The 15,091-nt window shown below is 37.7% G+C and overlaps 1 protein-coding gene across 2 annotated transcripts in view; it reads left to right on the plus strand.

Annotated features, from left to right (window-relative positions):
- The first annotated feature begins 336 nt into the window (after positions 1–336).
- Positions 337–15,091, plus strand: part of ATP6V0D2 (ATPase H+ transporting V0 subunit d2) — a 47,634-nt gene continuing 32,879 nt past the window's right edge. For both annotated transcript variants that reach the window (XM_007084318.3, XM_042973146.1), the window contains exons 1-2: positions 337–509; positions 12,523–12,694. In XM_007084318.3, coding sequence (XP_007084380.1) covers positions 380–509; positions 12,523–12,694 — 302 coding nt within the window. In that variant the 5' untranslated portion in view covers positions 337–379. The remainder of the gene's footprint in view (positions 510–12,522; positions 12,695–15,091) is intronic.

The following is a 15,091-nucleotide window of genomic DNA, read 5'->3' on the forward strand; positions in this document are numbered from 1 at the left end:
GCTCCGAGGGAGGGAGGAATGTTTACCAAACATTCAGGTGTTTCAGGCCTTCCAGTGGCACAGCTGGGAGGGGGACCCTCCCTTTGGGAGGGATAGAGCAGAGCCCTGACCCTCCCTGTCTCCTACTCTCCATGGTTTGCTTCCAGGGTTTACTCGAGTTATCCAGCTGATTCACTGTTGCTGTGAAAACAGGGCTGAGCAGGCTATTGAAAGCCACAGAAACCAGAAGAAACTAGTCATGAAAACCCTGACTATCAGCTGACAGATTTCTTCCTGAGAACTCATAATTGAGCATTTTTTTCCAGACTGGAGCAAATCTTCAGGAGCTGACCAGGATCCGGAGCTGTTTCAGCCCAACTTGGCTCTGATCCCTTTGGTCATGCTGGAGGGTGCCGAGTTCTACTTTAACGTGGACCATGGCTACCTGGAAGGCCTGGTGCGAGGGTGCAAGGCCAGTCTGTTGACCCAGCAGGACTACATAAACCTGGTCCAGTGCGAGACCCTGGAAGGTAAGAGCTGCTCTTCTCACCATGTAAAAAGGGGAAAAGGGAATGACACCTCCCATTGGGAGCTTAAAGAACCGACTGTGTTCCCATGGCCTGAGAGTCCAGAATAGGTTTTTATTCCCAGGGTCCAGACTTCAGGGGTCCATGAACTTGGAGGAGGAAAAAAAAAAAAAAAAAAACTCCATCTTTATTTCCAATTTTCTGTAAGTGAAATTTAGCATTTCCTTTCATTATGAATGTAGGCAACAATCAGTGGTTAGTGCTTTGTCACCAATAGAAAGTCAGTATTTTCATATCCCCATACAATTCTTGCAGATACTTTGAAATATCATTTATATTTTCACAATTTTGCACTTATACTAGGTATTACACTTACTCTTTAATCTTGATATTTAATGTCTTAGTAAGTAAGTATGTTTTACACATTTTAAAACATCTTGATAACTGTATTTTAACATCTTTTGTTCACTCATAATCTTATGTATTTTCATCCTACATATTTATAAATAATATTTGGAGAAGGACTCAGCAAACTGCCCAGGGACAAAAGCCCTCCCCACCCCCCAACAAAATGCTAAGAAACTTGGTTTAGAGAGTTTTATTCTATACCTAGTTTATTAGTATAAATTGGTATGAGAGTTTATTTCAGGTTTTTACCTTTAACTGAAGCTTAAGAAAAAAGTCAAGAGATGAGCAAGTGGTGAGGCTAACCCTGGATTCAAAAGTACTGACTTTGACCTCTCCTGGGGCTAGGTAGGTGGCCTAAGGCTCAAAACCTGAGCCTCAGTGTCCTCATTTGTAAAATACGATGGTAAAGCCTGCTTTGCCTGCTTTGTTTGGAGAAATAAATGAGATAATACATGAGAAATGTGTTAGAAACTGAAGCACTAGGTAAATGAAAATGATCTTGTTTTAAGCACTTTATTGAGGTGTGACTGACATGCAAGAAACTGTACATATTTAATGTATACAACCTGATGAGATTAGCGGTAGGTATACATCCATGAAATCACCACAATCTATGCCATAAGTCAACCATTACCTCCAAAACTTTCTTCCTGCCTGTTATTATTTGTGTGTGTGTGTGTGGGAGGGGGGGTACTACAGGCTCTATGCTATACAGATTTCTAGGACTTACTTATCTTGTGTTTCTAAAACTTTGCACCCTTTGACTGATACCTCCCCATTTTCCCCTTTCCTCTGGAAATTATCTTTAAGCTACAATACTTTCAAAACTTTCCCAAAGATTTTCATCTATGAAACATTATTTTTATTATAAAAACAACTACACTAGTTCATTTTGAAATGTACTTATAAAATCAACACACGTCAATAATAAGGTGCTTTAAAACTTCCAGATATTTCTAGAAAAAGCAAGAAAGCAATAAGGATCAAAACTGCTAGGAAGGGTATTGAAAGCAAAAACAAAACAAAAAACCTGAAGGTGACTTTGCTGAGTCTGAGGGTCCTACGTCACTTGTTTGTAATTCTGACCAGTTAAAGCCAGAGTTAAGGTGGAGCCGCCCAAGTTGAGATTAACCTACTCCTTTCATTAGCAATGGAGACAGCTAGAAAAATCTTTCAGATGATAAATAATTCTGTAGGCTACGTATAATTACAATATAATCCCAAACTATAAATCACTCCAGCATATTAGGAGTTTGGTGACTGAAGAATGTTAATCATGTACAGAAACTCTGCATAAAAATTATGATAATTTTGTGTAGTGACTGACAGTCACTATACACTTATCGCGGTGAGCATTTTGTAATGTATATCATTGGGTTGTTTTGTTTTGTTTTTTAAAGTTTATTTATTTTTGAGAGAGAGAGAGACCAGGAGCAGGGGCAGAGAGAGAGAGGGAGAGAGAGAATCCCAAGCTGGTTCTACACTGTCAGTGCAGAGTCCAACACGAGTCTTGAACCCACAAACTGTGAGATCATGACCTGAGCCGAAATCAAGAGTCAGATGCTTAACCAACTGAGCCACCCAGGTACCCCGATAATTGTTGAATCACTGTGTTGTACACCTGAAATTAATATAATGTATGTCAACTATACTTGAATAAAAAAAGAAAATGTGCTTAAGTTGAAGTAGAAAAAGTGAATGAACACAAGGCAGAATGAGTGTTTCTAACAGAAGCCACTTCAATGAATTCTTTTTAGTTTTCAATCAACCTTTTACTTTTTTAAGATTATTTATTTATCTATTTTAAGTAATCTCTACACCCAAAGTGGGGCCTAAACTCATGACCCCAAGATCAAGAGTCACACGCTCCTCTGACTGAGCCAGCCAAATGCCCCAGTCCAACTTTTAAATAAGCTAAAAAATGCAAATTTTAACACAAACAATACAAAAAATACCTAAAATATGATACAAAACCAGATTTAGCCAGCTCACGAAAGAATTCAGAAAGAAATCACCATCAGCTTCAATTTGGGAGGAAAAAATAGGTTTCGGACCCTTTCGAAGATCTAGAGAATGACTCTTCTTAGAAAAACACACCCAGGTAAATGCACACAGAATTTTCCATGTAATATCAGGGGTCCTGGGCCACCCAAAGCCATCCTTGCACCCTGGTTAAGAGATCCTGTCACATCCATCAACACTTTGTTGTTCTTTTATCTCAGGTTTCTATCTTTCTTTCCTCCTAATATATTTTTTTAACCACTCATTTCATAACTATGTTTGAATCTGTGTGCCAATCTGTTTGGAGACCCCCAGGAGTGTCAAGTGTGGGTCATTAAACTACGGGTTATACTGGCTGCTGAGAAAATAAATCTAAATAAGGATTTCATGTCTGCAGTTAACAGTTGAGGATGCTCAGGCTTAGAATGCCTCTGTCTAATCTGACACTCTTGTCAGGGATGGAGTATAGACATATCCACAACTCTTTTTCCACTAAAATGTCTGTGCCTCCTGAGCACGAATTAAAGATAAATGATTATGCCTATGTTGATGTCAGCTCCTTTTTGATATGGATAATAATAAGGTCTGCCCTACCTGATTATTTCATAGGACGTTGGGAAATAAATAACTTGGGAAAAGCAATGCAGCTGTTGTATCTGCAAATACACTGAGAGAAACCGAGCCATCTTCTGAGTTGATGAAGAGTTGAAGAGAAGGGTGCCTGGTGGGCTCAGTCAGTAGAGCACGTAACTCTTGATCTTGGAGTTGTAAGTTCGAGCCCTACAATGGATGTAGAGATCACTTAAAAATAAAATCTTAAAAAAAAAAAAAAAAAAAAGAGTTGAAGAAAAAAAAATCAAGGGCATTTATCAGGATCAATGTTAAGGACTTAAGGATTTCTGTTTACATTTGCACAAAATCTGCACTGTACCAATACAGGGGAAGAAGAGTGGATAAAACTGTCATTGTGGTACTATGTGCTGACACAGACACTTTCTGTAAAAGAAGAGCTAATTTGGCAGAGATTAAATTTGCCTTTAGTGTTATCAAGTCCTCTAGACTTCAAGAGTGTTCTGACATCAACAAATTGTTTTACACTTACTTAGAAAGAATATAAGGTTTCAGGTAAATTTAGAAGAGAAAATGAACATTGTCTAGAAAAACTTTGAAAAGTCCTAGAATTCATAATTGTGCTTAACTGCATATACAATTGTGCTAGTGTGACCAGAAATACTCATCTGTTCCAAGGTTTGCCCCTGACTAACAGTGACCTGAATCAGTTGCTAGGACACTCTGTGACTCTGCTGTTCCCAGAGATAGAAGGGGGAAGCTAGTTCACATGGCCTATCCCATTGGTAGTGCTGGAAGGCTGTACTACGTGGAAACTTTGAAGTCTTTAAAAGTGACTTGGCAGAAAAATAATAAAGTCAAAGTGGCATAAAATGTTCTTTTAAAGAATTAACATTTTGCGGGGGCATCTGGGTGGCTCAGTTAAGCTTCTGACTTAGGCTCAGGTCATGATCTCCTGGTCTGTGAGTTCGAGCCCCATGTCAGTCTGTGCTGACAGCTCAGGGACTAGAGCCTGCTTCAGATTCAGTGTCTCCTTCTCTCTCTGCCCCTCCCTGTCTCTCACTCTGTCTCTCTTTCAAAAATAAATAAACATTTTAAAAAATTTAAAGAATTAACACTTTTTAAAAAATTAAGACTTTTTTTTTTAGAGCAGCTTTTAAGTTAATAGCAAAATTGAGAGGAAATTTTAAAGATTTCCCATATGCCTCCTGCCTGCATCCACTCACAGCTTCATCCGTTGTCCACATTCCCTACCGTAGCCTGTTATAATTGATGAACCTACAATGACACATCATAATCACGGAGAGTCCATAGTTTGCATCAGGGTTCACTCTTGTTGCTATACATTCTATGGGTTTGGACAAATATATTGACATGTATCCATCATTATAGTATACAAAGTATTTTCATTGCCCTAAGAATCCTCTGCTCCACCTGTTCATTCCTCTCCCCCATCCCACTTCTGGCAACTGCGAATCTTTTTTGCTCTCTTGTAGTTTTCCCTTTTCCAGAATGTGATATAGTTAGAATTATACAGTAAGTAGCCTTTTCAGATTGGCTTCTTTCACTTAGTAACATGAATTTAAGTTTTCTCCATGTCTTATCATGGCAACACTGCTATTTTCGTCAGAATTTTTAATTTTTTAAATTTTTTAACTTTATTTGTTTTGAGAGAGCGCAAGTGGGGGAGGGGCAGAGAGACAGAGGAAGAGAGAGATCCCAAGCAGGCTCTGCACCCCCACTGCAGAGCTCAATGTGGAGCTCAAACTCACGAGCCGTGAGATCATGACCCGAGCCGAAGTTGCACACCTAACCAACTGAGCCACCCGGGTGTCCCTCATTAGAATATTTTATTTTATTTATTTTATTTTTTTTAAACGTTTTATTTATTTTTGAGACAGAGAGAGACAGAGCATAAACGGGGCAGGGGCAGAGAGAGAGAGACTCAGAATCTGAAGCAGGCTCCAGGCTCTGAGCCATCAACCCAGAGCCCGACGTGGGGCTCCAACTCACGGACCGCGAGATGGTGACCTGAGCTGAAGTCAGACGCTTAACCAACTGAGCCACCCAGGCGCCCCTCATTAGAATTTTTTAAATTACAAGTAAGACTTTTGCAAATATTCTTTCCTCTTCAAAAATGACAAGTTGGTAAAATTAATATTTTAGATCTCTAGAATTTAGTAATTCATATTTTCTAAAATTTTTGGTGAAAAGTGTCCACTGGCTCTCTGAATTAAACTTTTTCCTTTTTTGAAAAGTAATTTTTTGAAAGGGAATGAGGAAAGTTGATTATATCTCACGTTTAGAGGACATGACCTTCATTCCTTTCCAATAAAAATTAATTTAACAACAACATATTAAACATTTCTGGCTAGAGTCAAGGAAGTAAAATTAAATAAGATACAGTCCCTTCCCTAAAAGGGCTTCCACTCTGGTGAGTAAAAATACTGAAAAAAAAAGATCTTTAAGGGGGCCATTGGGCAGTACCTATCAAAATTCCAAGTGCATATACACTTGGCCTGAGATTTCATATCGCATTGTTTAGAATAGCAAAAGATGGAAACAAATCAAATGTCCATCTGCAGGGAACTAATTAAACAAATTATGTAACATTCACATCACAGAATATTCTGCAGCTATTACAAAAAAAAAGCATGAGGACACTCTCTTAAGAGAACTGATACAAAAAGATCACCAAGATCTATTAAGGGAGGAAAGCAAGGGGAAGAATTATGTGTGGCATAGTACTCTTTAGTAAAAAGGCAGACAAATTTAAAAATATTTTTTCTATATGATGGTCTAGATACAAAGAAACTGAAAGGATATAACAGAAACTAAGAATAGTTTCTGGGAATGAGTGGGCGGGGTGGTGGATGACAAGTATGGGTGACCTTTTACTTTTTACCTGTATTTATACCTACTATCTATTTTTAAACATATATATATATATATATGTATGTATATATGACTTAGTTCAAAAGGCTTTCTTCATGCTCCCTTAAATATTATTTGTGCCTCTAATTATAGCACTTTTTTCACCTTGTATTAAAAGTGCATATCCAATACCTTCACTTTCCTGTTCAAAAATAGTTCAATGGTTTTCACCATACAGGATAAACTTCACCCTTGGCTCAAAAGACTGGAGCAGTCTTGCTGATCTCTACCTTGTAAGCATTTCCTCAAAATCCTTCTACCTTTTGTAAAGCTATTCCTTCAGTCACAGATTCCATTCTCTATCCTGTTTGCCTGGAGAACAGTCATTCCTCTTTAAAGTCTCCACTCTGAGTTACTTCCTCTGTAAATTTTTTCCTCCTGTACCCCTATTGGAGTACAATTGACAAGCCTTAACTTTGTACTCTATTATGCCTTGTAACAGTCCTAATTCTGTGACACTTGCATAGATGCATCATGCTGAGGGAGGACATTTGTCGCACTTGACTATCTTCTAGCTCCCTGAATTACCACAGTTAAGGGCTTAACTCATAATTGAATAATGAATCTATCTCCTCCTATATTCTAAGCTTCTTAAGGGCAGAGCCTATCAATATGTGAGGCCACTGAGGTGTCAGTTAAATAGGTGGGGGGGGGGGATCCTTTCACAATGTATATGTGTATCAGATGTACACTTTATTGTTTTTTAAAGTTTATTCATTTTGACACAGAGACAGTGTGAGTGGGGGAGGGGCAGAGAGAGAGGAAGAGAGAATTCCATGCTGCCAGTGCAGAGCTCCACACAGGGCTGAAACTCACGAAACCACGAAATCATGATCTGAGCTGAAACCAAGAGTGGGACACTTAACCAACTGAGCCACTCAGGTGCCCCATCAAATGTACATTTTAAATACCTTAAAGTTTGCAGGACGCCTGTGTGGCTCAGTCGGTTGAGCTTCCGATTTTTGATTTCAGCTCAGGTCATGATCCCAGGGTCATGGGATTGAGCCCTGAGTGTGGAGATTTCTTATAATTCTCTCTCTCTCTCTCTCTCTCTCTCTCTCTCTCCCTTTGCTCTCTCCCGCTTACACACACTCTCTCTCTAAAATAAATATCTTATAGTTTTATTTGTCAATTGTACTTCAATAAAGCTGAAATTTTAAAAAGAAATATCCATTTTTTTAAAAAAAGGGACAGAAACTATATAATTTTCTGTCCAAGTTCCTCTAGCCTAAGGCTGTGTTTTGTACCTTGTAAGAATCTGAAAATTCACATTAGAAATATCTACATGTTTGGGTTCAAGTCCTAGCACTTCCACTTTCTGGTTCTAGGATATTAAGCCGGCTGCTTAACTTTTAGCATGGTGTTTTCTTATCTGATACTTAGATGGTATCTCCCTGGCCTAATCCTAAATCATCAGGAGCATCAGAAATTCCTGAAAATGTTTTGTAAACTGCATTACCATAAGAATTCCTGGGAAATCATAAGAACCTCCCTGAACTGTAGTGTATACACAACAAGAATCAGTTTCCCCTCTTTTGCTAGACTTTTGAATTCCTGAAATAATTCTTCCCATCTCATGGTTATGATTAATGGTATTTAGTATATGGTTCTATGTAGCTGATTCTGTTCTTCAGAGAGCACCAGTTTGTTTAGAAACATTCATTCTGGTGAATAAGAATCAAAATGTGGAGTTTCAACCTTGGTAACATGGAATTGTATAATGAAGTGCTATATTGGTCCTGAGTTTGTTTGTTTTTTAATTTTTAATTTTTTTTTTTAATTTACATCCAAATTAGTTAGCATATAGTGCAACAATGATTTCAGGAGTAGATTCCTTAATGCCCCTTACCCATTGAGCCCATCCCCCCTCCCACACTCCCTCCAGTAACCCTCTGTTTGGTCTCCATATTTATGAGAGACCATGTTTTATGGTCTTATGTTTTATGCCCCTCCCTGTTTTTATATTATTCTTGTTTCCCTTCCCTTATGTTCAACTGTTTTGTCTCTTAAAGTTCTCATATGAGTGAAGTAGTATGACATTTTTCTTTCTCTGACTGACTAATTTCACTTAGCATAATACCCTCCAGTTCTATCCACATAGTTGCAAATGGCAAGATTTCATTCTGTTTGATTGCCAAGTAATACTCCATTGTATATATACATACCATATCTTCTTTATCCATTCATCCATCGATGGACATTTGGGCTCTTTCCATATTTGGCTATTGTTGATAGTGCTGCTATAAACATGGGGGTGCATGTGTCCTTTCGAAACAGCATACCTGTATCCCTAGGATAAATACCTAGTAGTGCAATTGCTGGGTCATAGGGTAGTTCTATTTTTAGTTTTTTGAGGAACCTCCATACTGTCTTCCAGAGTGGCTGCACCAGCCTGAATTCCCATGGTCCTAAGTTTTTAATCACAAATTAAATCTACTAATATTTGAAGTTCATCTATGCAATAAAAATTGCATTAGATGATGTGGAGAAATGATATACAATAAGATATTATTCATTCCCTAAACACTATCTAGCTGAAAGGATATCATAAATAAGTAAAAACAATTAAAATTTAAAAATACAAAAACAGTTGAAACCTATAAATAGCAGATATACTCAAAAGTGAAACAGATCTTCATGGCTATAGGCTAGGAAAATGCCAGTGAGATGCAGGGAAGCAGTTTTGAGATGGTTGGGCACTGGGCCCCAGCAGGGAAAATTAATAAAATACAGATTCCTATATAAAAGCATATAGGTGAGGAGTAAACCAGTTTGGCTGCAATACTAGAATACCTAGAGAAAAGGCTAGAATTTAGACTGGGAAAAATTTTGAAGGACCTTGGAGGTCTGATTATGGAGTTTTAGAAAAACTAATGAGGACAAGAGACATGTCTGAATCTTCAGTCAAATACTTGCAAGCATAGAAAACATGAACATGTTATTTCTCTGAACCTCAGTTTCTTCATCTATGAAATGGGAAATTTTGGTAAGGCTGAGAGTTGATGTCCATTAAAACCATTCTGTCAGTGGCAAGACACTACAAATATTATGAAGGTCATTCTTAATCTCCCTACAACTTTCAGTGACTCCAAGATTCATATAGGAGCATTACAAAATCAAAATAATTATTAGTAAAGATTAAATTTGAGGCAGGGAGTACATGAGGAGGAAATGAACTTGGGAGAATCAATTTAAGAGCTCACAGTAATCTTGATGTCATGTGGCCATTCTAAACCAGGGGCACACAGAGTGGAAACCAGAGAGGACATTAAGGAACAATAGAGGGGATTTGGAGTGAGAAAGTACCAGAGAGGATTTGAAGTTTTATCACCGGGAGAATGGAAGTATATTAACAAAAATGGAGGGAGAAGTTCTGGTTTTATAGATACTGATATATACAAATTAAAATCTGAGTAATTATAAGATGTGATGGCTGATGCCAATATATTGGCTGAGAATAGTCTGATTTAGAGAATAAAAACCAAAGTCTTTAGCGAAATGAATCAAATTATTTTTGAAATAGGTGGTAAAAGTGAGAAGAAAAAGATAATATTAAGTAGTAGTTCCTATATGCTGGCTCTTCACCTACATCATCTTGTCTAATCCCCACAACAACCTAAAAGTACGAATTCTATATCCATTTTGCAGATGAAGAAACAATTCAAAAAGGTCAGATAACTTTTGTAAGTTCAGCTTCAGCAGGGTGCAGGGAAAAGGCAGGGGACTGCTCAAGGATAGCACCTTTTCCAGGTACCTCTTGAAGGTGCTTCCTTGGCATAAAACCTACCTGGGGGGGGCCTGGGTGGCTCAGTCGGTTAAGCCTCCGACTCCGGCTCAGGTTGTGATTTCACGGCTTGAGTTGGAGCCCCGCGATGGCCTTGTTGCTGACAGCTCAGAACCTGGATTCTGTCTCCCTCTCTCTCTGCCCCTCTGTCACTTGCTCTCTCTCTCTCTCTCTCTCTGATATAAATATATAAATAGAAATAAACATTAAACAATTTTTATAATGAATGAATGAATAAATAAATAAATAAATAAATAAAACCTACCTGCAGTGTGAAAGGTCTGGACATTCACTTTTATAGAGAGCCCCAAATGGGAAACTGCACAGGAAAAAAAAAAATTACCCTTCTCTAAAAATGATCTGCTCACAAGCTAATAGAAGATAATCATAATGTCCCAGATCATTATCCTGTCTCAGTAGCCAAGTGACCTCAGATAATTCCCTGAACCCAGTGACTGCAACCCAAAGAAGACCCATTTTTACACTACAACCTGTACGCACACATATGTATATGCTACTCGGTGTTATATACTCTGATATTTGTTACAACAGCCTAATCGAATCCTTTTCTTCTTTGCTGTTTGGGACCTATTAAACTGATTTAGTTGGTAGTGATCCCAGTTTGGAAAACATTCCATTGCCTCATTTGAATAAAAAAGAGAAATGTCACTTGCCACATTACTTCTCCGAATAAAAAAGCAGTGTAATTTTCCAGTCTGCTCTGTGGGTGGTTCCATTGTTTTCTAGTGGCTTGGGAGGTTCGGCACCATACTCTTTTCAAAAATCACTCAAATTAATGTGTTAAATGCTTTCAGTTCCTGCAGCTAAGAAGCCTGTTTATTCCAAATTTATTTGACCACAAAGTCCTTTTTATCACAAACCTATTTAAATAAGCACTTGGGGAAATGCAGAGAAAAAATTATGTTGAACCCATTTTGAAAACTATAAAACTACATGCATTGTTGACCTTATTGGCAGTCAATCATCATCTCAGAGCAAACGGTTCAGATCCTGAGATTTTCTTAGTATCTGAATGCAAGTGTCCCTTGGATTGTTTTCATGCTGGGAAAAAAAGGTTCCTTCTATTTCATTTGCCTCTCCACTGACCACAATATTACAAGATTCCTATGGGGTCTGAAACACTTGAGACGTTGAATTTCAGGATCTCACTGGCAGCTGAAAGGTTTGGAAGTTATTTTGCTTAGAAGAAACATATGCCACATGAGCAAAATATCATGGTTTTGAAAGAAATAACATTTGTGTTTCTTCTGTTGGCAAATATTCCTCAGTGCTGAGAATACAAACTGTCAAATTGTATAAAAATCTGAACTGCTAGAATAAAAGCCAAATAAGACATGGCAAAAAAAGGTGGGGGGGGGTATAATTTTTAAAAATTAAGTTAATTAAATAGGTAATTGAGCAAATGAATTCTGCTGTGAGGTAAAGAATATTTCCAGTGCATAATATACTCCAGATACTAAGGAAGAGTGCCTGCCCTCTGAATCTCAGATATGTTAAGAATCACTTGAGTGCCTAATTTCAAACCCACTGTCTCATCAGCTCCCAGAGCAATCAATTCATAGCCCACTGTGGCTCCCTCTTATCCTCAGGATGAAGGATGCCATTCAAGCCTTTCTTGGGACATCCCCTGCTTACTTCTCTGGCTTCATTTCTTACCTCTCCTCTCCCACTTAATGCTTCAGCAATCACCTGGCATTCAAAAACATGGCCATTTACAGGACGCCTAGTATGGTCTTCTGGAAATGATGTTGGATTTTAAGATAAGTAGATCCATCTCCTAATTCAAGCCTTACTACTATCTGACTCCACCATTTAGCCCCAATGAGACTCAATTTCTTCACCTATAATAAAAGGGTATTATTGATGACTGCCCATTCCACCTTCCATAGCCATGGTAAACATCACTAATAAAGTTCTCTTTTCCATCAAGCTGAGATGGAGTCTTAGTATCCTTCTCTACAGTTTTCTGAGCAGCTATTTCCAAATGACTACAACCGGCTAAGGTAAACTTAGAAGTAGGTGGTTGTTAATGTTCTTTTCAGCTGTGTTAAATAATTCTAGATTTTTTAGATAACTGAAATTCTTCTGTTGTATCAGAATATCTGTATTAACATTGAATTTTGTATTGCTTTAGAGAGTAACACTCGAGGCTGTATCATATAAATACCTTATGTTAAGGTCTAATAAGATAATTTAATATACATTTATCATAAAGTCACAATAAACTCAATTAACATTGTAAAAGCTAGATATGTATATTCAAATTTTAATCTGATTTGAGGTTTCATTTAATTTCAGATGTGAAAATTCATCTCCAGACCACTGATTATGGCAACTTCTTGGCTAATCAAACAAATCCTCTTACTGTTTCCAAAATTGACACGGAGATGAGGAAAAAGCTGTGCAGAGAATTTGAATATTTCCGGAATCATTCCCTGGAACCTCTGAGCACATTTTTTACATACATGACGTAAGTGGTAGCAGGAAGCCCTATTTTTTTTTTAATTTTTTTTTTAACGTTTATTTATTTTTGAGACGGGAGAGACAGCATGAACGGGGGAGGGTCAGAGAGAGAGGGAGACACAGAATCTGAAACAGGCTCCAGGCTCTGAGCTGTCAGCACAGAGCCTGACGTGGGGCTCAAACTCACGGACCGTGAGATCATGACCTGAGCCACCCAGGCGCCCCAGGAAGCCCTATTAATCCCCATTGTGATTGTGCAAATGACCCTCAACAGTTATAGGTGGGGAACTAGGCTGGCATGAGGCTTAAAACCTTTTCTCGTTTGTAAGTTTGAAAAAATTCAAATTTTAGCAACTGATAAGCTCACAGAGCCACATATTCACTGTTAGAAAACAGATTTATTTATAAACATGATGATGTAGATGGTGGTGGCCCCCACATGAAGCAGTATTTTCAGGGGCACCTGCCTGGCTCGGCCAGTAGAGCATGTGACTCCTTATCTTAGGGTCATGAGTTCACGCCCCACATTGGATGTAAAGCTTAGTTTAAAAAAAAAAAAAGGCAGTGTTTTCAGTTTTCATTTTAAAAAGTGATAAGTGGTGCTGATGTTGAAGGATTGTGGCTGCTGGCACTGAAGGTAAATACATATGACATTTTTGGATCACTTGTCAGGGTGGAGCTGAAATATCACAAATTGATGTTAAGGCCACATCTACCCTTTTCTGATTCCCCTTGCAACAGCAAAAGTAGCTCCCATCATAGTTATATGTATTTTATTTCTGTCATTTTCCATCACCAGTAGCTCCAATCTTACATTGTGAAGGCCTTTCATTCTAAAAAAAAATGTCTGAATTTCCACACAATAATAAATTGTACTTTTATTAACCAGTTAATAAATTATAGACAGTGCTCCAAACTTTGGGCCTCTCCAGTTTTTCTAACTGACAAGCTGGGAACAAACTTCCGCAATAGATGAGCTGTTTATCATGTGTATACAATTTCATTGTAATATACAAAATTGTGAATACTAGACTGGGCCCTAGACTGGTTTACAAATGTATAAAATAAAAATGTTCCTCTATTTCACATCTCCCCTTCTTCCCTTCTCAGTTCCTTTCCCCCAAAGTAAACACTTCTCTATTTCTTATGTGTTTTCTAGAAAAATATTTACATCTGAGTATGTTTATTGGTACACACTCAACCCACCCCACTTCCACATTTCAAATTTATGCAAACGAATCACATTCCTTCTGCACTTTGTTTCCCACCTAATATTTCTCAGAAATGCCCTTGTCAACACCATTCTCTTTAAATAACTGCCTAGAAATTCACGTTTGGTATGTATCATGACCCAATTTACATCTATTAACAGAGAATAATTTTTTCCATTGTAAAAAGTTTTGTGATTAGCTTATTACTGTGTCAGTCTGGAATTTATTTTGAAGCTAAATTTTTAGCAGTGGAAGTAGTGAATCAAAGAAATGTTCTTTTTTTTTAATTTTGGTAAATTTTGCTAAGTTGTGCTCAACAAAAGTAGCACCAATTTGCACTCCCAAAACAGTGCATGAGAAGACCTGTGGACTGACACCATTACCAACATTGAATATTATCTTTTCAGTTTTTGCCCATCCAATAGGTTACAAATTATATTTTCTGTTTTTGTTTTAATTTGTGTTTATTAGCAAAATTGAAGATCATTTTGTATTTATTAGTCATATGGGTTTTCTACCTGACCAAATCCTTTGTCCATATTTTTTTTTATTGGAGTATCCAGCAGTTCAGTTTTTGTTGGTATGTAAGGGCTCTTTATAAATTAAGAAAGTTAGCACTTCATAATATATGTTGCAAAATTATTTTCTCGGGGTGAAGTAATTTTAACTTGGATAGCTTTCTTCCCTGTAGAAACACTGAAATTTTTTAATTAGCTATAATCATCAATCCTTTGATTTGTTGACTTCTGATTGTTGTATCCTGCTTAGAAAGTCTTTCTCCACTCCAAATTCATAGGTAAATTTACCTGTCTTTCATTTCATTCATTTATTGTTGTTGATGTTTCTTTTTTTTTCTTTTTAGATATTTCATTTTTTTACATTTAAAACCTTGGTTCAGGGGTGCCTGGGTGGCTCAGTCGGTTAAGCATCTGACTTCAGCTCAGGTCATCATCTTGCAGTGTGTGAGTTCAAGCCCCACATCCAGCTCTGTGCTGACAGCTCAGAGCCTGGAGCCTGCTTCAGATTCTGTGTCTCCTTCTCTCTCTGTTCCTCCCCTGCTTGCACTCTGTCTCTCCTTCTCTTCCAAAAATAAATAAACATTAAATAAATAAATAAATAAATAACCTTGGTTCATGTAGAATTTACTTTATTGTAGGGAACGAGACGAGGGATCCAGCTCAAATTGCTTTTAA

The sequence above is a fragment of the Panthera tigris genome, chromosome F2 (genome assembly GCF_018350195.1).
Source record: "Panthera tigris isolate Pti1 chromosome F2, P.tigris_Pti1_mat1.1, whole genome shotgun sequence".
NCBI lineage: Eukaryota > Metazoa > Chordata > Mammalia > Carnivora > Felidae > Panthera > Panthera tigris.